This window comes from Nannobrachium achirus (genome assembly GCF_963921795.1).
Source record: "Nannobrachium achirus genome assembly, chromosome: 13".
NCBI lineage: Eukaryota > Metazoa > Chordata > Actinopteri > Myctophiformes > Myctophidae > Nannobrachium > Nannobrachium achirus.
Window position 1 is genome coordinate 5,657,761 of NC_137833.1, and position 5,122 is coordinate 5,662,882.

Sequence of the window (5,122 nt, forward strand, 5' to 3'; positions counted from 1 at the left end):
GCCCCCTCCCGTCATATTACCCAATCAAATTAATTTAATTCAGTTACTGTACAGAAAGTACTACTTTCAGTACAGTAACTACAATAAATTAATTTGATTGGGTAATTTAACATGGGGGTACATGACATCATTAAAAAAATTGGCTAATTTGATAGCCATAATTAGCTGTTTTGGCCGTGTCACGCCCACTTTAAGTATTTCTAATTTCCAATACTTTTGCTTCTACTCCACTACATCTCAGAGGCAAATATTGTACTTTTTTACTCCACTACAATTATTTCAAAACTTTAGTTACTAGTTACTTGTAGATTTACATTTTTATTACAAAACATACGGTACATTACCACTTCAGCCTTTTATACATTTTGGACATTTGAAAATAGCCGATCTACAAGCTCAATACGCTTGCGATGAGACGCATTGTGAGCTTGAAGATCTGCTATTTTCAAAAGATTTGTATTAATTTGAAGACTTGAAATGTGTGTGTAATGAGTACTTTAAGTAAATTTTGATGCCAATAACTTTGTACTTTTACTCAAACCATAGCCATGTTTTGTAATTTGCGTCACATTCTCCTGTGGTAATTTTCGTCACTTTCCGAAGAAAATGACAAAGTGCGACCTGACACATAATGACCTTTGTCATCTCTTTCTTGTTCCCCCACTGCAGACGGTGATGCCAGGGGGCCACCCAGGGGTGGGGGGCCACCCGGGCACCCTGCAGCTCCAGCAGGCCGGGGGTCCCGAGGCGCCCGCGGGCCTCATCTACGCCACGGCGTCGCCCTACGACTACCCGACGGCGTACGCGCTGGCGCCCGCCTCCATCCTGGAGTACGCGCCCATGGACTCCAGCGGCGCGGTGCTAGGTAAGCACGCCCCCCAGCACCACGGGCCCTGCCCCTGCGAGTGCCCGTCCAGCGCCGGCCCCCACCACCACCACGCCCAGTGGAGCCCCGCCCCCACACTGCTGCTCAGGCACGCCTCCTAGTGGAGAGGAGAGAAACAAAATATTAATAATAACAACGAGCGCCAGTGGCGTCAGTTCAGCAAAAGCTAAGGTATGGCAACACGACTGGTGTCTTGCACGCGCACGACCAGTCATGTTACCATACCTTAGCAACAGGCATGATGAATTTATTTTAAGATGTATTTTTTCCCCCCCCCCACCCTGTAGCCAAGGTATGGCAGCTGCCATACCTTGCCATACCCAATTGACGCCTCTGGCTCAGGGTGAAGCCCCGCCTCTGCCAAACCCCATGCTCCTCCCCCCCACATTCATCTGACTGCGCCCCCTCCCTCTCTCTCTTAAGCGCAATACATACTCCTTCCCGATGTCTGGGGTGTTTTTCCGACAGGCTTTCCGAACTATACTTGAGAGAGTCAGGAGCCATCATGAAATCTGGAGGAGGTGCAAATGTTCTGAGAACGAACATCGAATGTCCTGGAAGTTGGGAATGAAGTCGATCTGTAGTTCTATATCAACTAGTTCTGTAGTTATACCGGTATCCCCTCCTCCTTTCCCAAGAAAGGTTCAGACATCGGAAGGAGAATGGACCGTGCTTCACCGGGAGATGATTGGCCAGACCAAAGGGGAGAGAGAGAGAGAGAGAGAGAGAGAGAGAGAGAGAGAGAGAGAGAGAGAGAGAGAGAGAGAGAGAGAGAGAGAGAGAGAGAGAGAGAATATTGAATCTTTTTGATCTTCCATCCATAATGACATTTCCCTTCATGCACTTCAATCCTAGCATCCCTATTCTGCGGCTAGCATCCGTGGAAAACAGCACACGCGTTCTCCGCAGACCCGCAGACGTTAGCTAGTGCGTTGGCTATTTTCCGCCAATATGTTTTTGATGAAGATGTCTAGTGCTGAGCCCTGGGAGACTCCGTCAACTCTCTCTCTCTCTCTCTCTCTCTCTCTCTCTGCCAAGGCTTAACCACATGAACCCTATAGCGTCCCTGTTCTGGCCTCTTCATAGTAGGCCAACATTCTGCTGAAATATGGATGAACATTGGGCAAAAATATATTATGTGCACATTCAGCAAGAAATACAAAAATACGGACGTTCAGCAAAATATGAGTGAACACTTGACATGAAAATGGATGAGGATTCGGCAACAATGTGGATGAGCGTGTGGCAAAAACAACACACAATCAGTGAACATGACAGATCCGTAGGGCTCAAGTGGTTAAGCTATGCAGTTACCAGATTAGACTTGGCTGCAACTCGCACCCTGGGTAGCTGCGTGTGTACGTGTGCGTGCTCATGTGCGTGTGCCTCCTGCCAAACATACAGGCTGTTGGCTGTGTTAACCTGAGGAACGCTGAGGGGAACGTTGGGGTTCCACGGGCATCACTTTGAGCTTGTGGCCCGTGGTGTGGTCCGTTTGGTGGTGGTGAAGGGGGGACGGGACGGGACGGGACGGGACGGGACGGGACGGGACGGGACGGGACTGGACAGGACGGGGCTCGAACATGACCGTATTCATGAAAGAGACCCACTGGGGAATAGGGATGGGACGATATGAACATTTCATATCACGATTCTTGTGACAAAAGAAATCGCGATTTACGATATTATCACGATAATCAAAATCCATTATCCTGGGGCGGAACATTTTCCAAAAAAATAGCAGATCTACAAGCTCACAACGCGTTGCGTTGCGACGCGACGCGTTGTGAGCTTGAAGATCGGCTATTTTTTTTGGCAAAGACATTTGATAGAGTGAAAAAAAGGCTGTATCAAGTATGTATATTATGTAAGTGTACCTTTTACCAATTATAGAGGGTTCAAATTGTACAGGATATGCAACTCGGCAAATACAAGGTGAATTGATCCCAGTGCATGACGGAGGACGATATCACCATAAATTAAATCTGTGTTTTTTATCACGATAAACGATATTATCACGTATCGTCCCATCTATACTCGGGACCCTCGATAGACAAGACAGGCAGGCAGGAACACTGACTGACTGATTGCTATTGGCTCTTCAGTGGGTAGTCAGTTGGTGCTTGGTGTGAAATGGTATCATTTTACACCAGGTCAATCTTTAAAGTGAAACACCATGAAAGCCTGAAGAGCTTGTTGTCGCATCTACAGACAGACTGACAGACAGACAGACAGACTTATTTACAGACAGACAGACGGGTCGTTCCACTAACTGGTCCTCTATTCTATTCGTAGGTATGGCTTTCCACACCAAAGGCTAACCGGGTTTGACGGAGCCTAACTGAACCCCTCATCGATCCCAGTGTTAACACACACACACACACACACACACACACACACACACACACACACACACACACACACACACACACACACACACGTATACATGCACACATGCGCATGTGCTGAGACACACACACACACACACACACACACACACACACACACACACACACACACACACACACACACTGTATCTTTACGCAGTGTACAACAGAAACATTAACACACATAAACTTGTTTTAAAAGAAAACGGTACCAACTGTTTGAGTGGAAACTTTACTAATCACGTAACTGATAGCACTGTGCGTGTACATGTACAGGTAACAGTGTTGGTACATGGACAGCACAGTAGTACTATAGTATTATATGTATTAAAGTGCAGTAAGTACAGTAAGTACAGTACACTAGTGTGGTTGTACGGAGAGACGGCAGTATTATATTTAACAACCGGGCAACGATGCACTTATCCTCTGATTGTACTCGGTTGCATGTGGGCGGCGCGTAACCGAAAATAGCCGTTCTCTGTAAGCTGTAAACGACACGTCACGGACGCGACGCGATGCGCTATGAGCTTATAAATCGTCTACTTTCAGTCGCGCGACAACCGGCCGCACAACCGAGCACGAATCGCCCTTTATGTGACTAGTAAAGCTTCGACATGTAAAAAAAAAAAGTCTGTTATCATGTGATGAGACAGATTTCATTCCTACATCGTGCTACTAAGGAACTTATCCTTGTTATGATAAACTGATTATAATGAGTATAATGATTTTGTGCCTTAACATGTATTTTCTAATGATTGATTCTTTTGTTTTGTTTTGGAATATCTTTTTTTTGTGTAGATGTGTTTTTTTCTTTGTGTACTGTAGTTATGACTGTTAATGGAGAATTGTTGTGTGATGATTTCAGACAGGATATATACTTACCTATGCCTTCCTACCTATATGCACCTACCCACAGTACCTTACCTACCTTACCTATGCACCTACCTACTGTACTAGTCTTGGACCAAGACGGTCATTGAAATTTTATCAATGACCGTATATATATTATATTTACTTTTATCGATTCTCACATGTGTGTATCTACAGATAAGACAGCCAGCATGGGTCCCATATGGGAACAAGGTGGGCTAACTGTATGGGCCCCAATTGGGCAATGTCCGCGGGATCCATATGGGTCCCACTTGGGCTAGCCCATGTGGGCTCTAAGTGGGTACTACATGGGCCCCACCTCTGCAAACTTATATAAGATATTTTCCTCTAAAGTCATTTGAATTTGTAAATTTATGGTGATGCACGGGCCTTGAATACGTAACTCCACACTCATTTTGGGGGAGTTTCCAAGATTGGTGTTGATACGCGAATGTCAGAATCAACAATAGGCAGTCTTGATCCAAGGCTACCTGCCTATTTGCCTTACTTATTCCCCAAACCTACCTTACCTGTGCACCTCCTTCCCTCCCTCCCTCCCTCCCTCCCTACCTACCAACCCACCCACCCACCCACCTGTCCCACCTGCCTCTGGTGTATTTGGTAACATTGTGGTGATTGCAGGTGCAGTGGCCACTAAAGTTCGAAGACATGAGTTGCGCGTCCATCCTTACCAAAGGATGCTGACCGCAGACCGAGGTTAGTGTGGCCACTCTCTGTTCTCTGAGGTTCCCCCAAAAGCCTTTTATTTTTACACCCAGTCTTCCTCGTTTCCCACTGGAATTGAAAGGAACGGAGATGGATTTGGTCCAAAAAAGATCTGGTTTTGGGGGAAGCCTGTGTTTGCCTTTTCACTGTGGTTGTTTTTTAGTTTGTTTTTTCCACACATGGGAAGATCTTCCTGTCTCAATGACCACAACAGAGTAACAATAATGCTTCCGCCGTTTAGCTCAAAAACACA

At 46.1% G+C, this 5,122-nt stretch overlaps 1 protein-coding gene across 1 annotated transcript in view; it reads left to right on the forward strand.

Annotated features, from left to right (window-relative positions):
• Window positions 1-4,865, forward strand: part of qkib (QKI, KH domain containing, RNA binding b) — a gene marked incomplete at both ends in the record, with an annotated part of 70,187 nt that extends 65,322 nt beyond the window's left edge. Inside the window, 3 exons of the mRNA XM_080740087.1 lie at window positions 670-974; window positions 1,355-1,407; window positions 4,786-4,865. Coding sequence (XP_080596213.1) covers window positions 670-974; window positions 1,355-1,407; window positions 4,786-4,865 — 438 coding nt within the window. The remainder of the gene's footprint in view (window positions 1-669; window positions 975-1,354; window positions 1,408-4,785) is intronic.
• Between the last annotated feature and the right edge of the window lie 257 nt (window positions 4,866-5,122).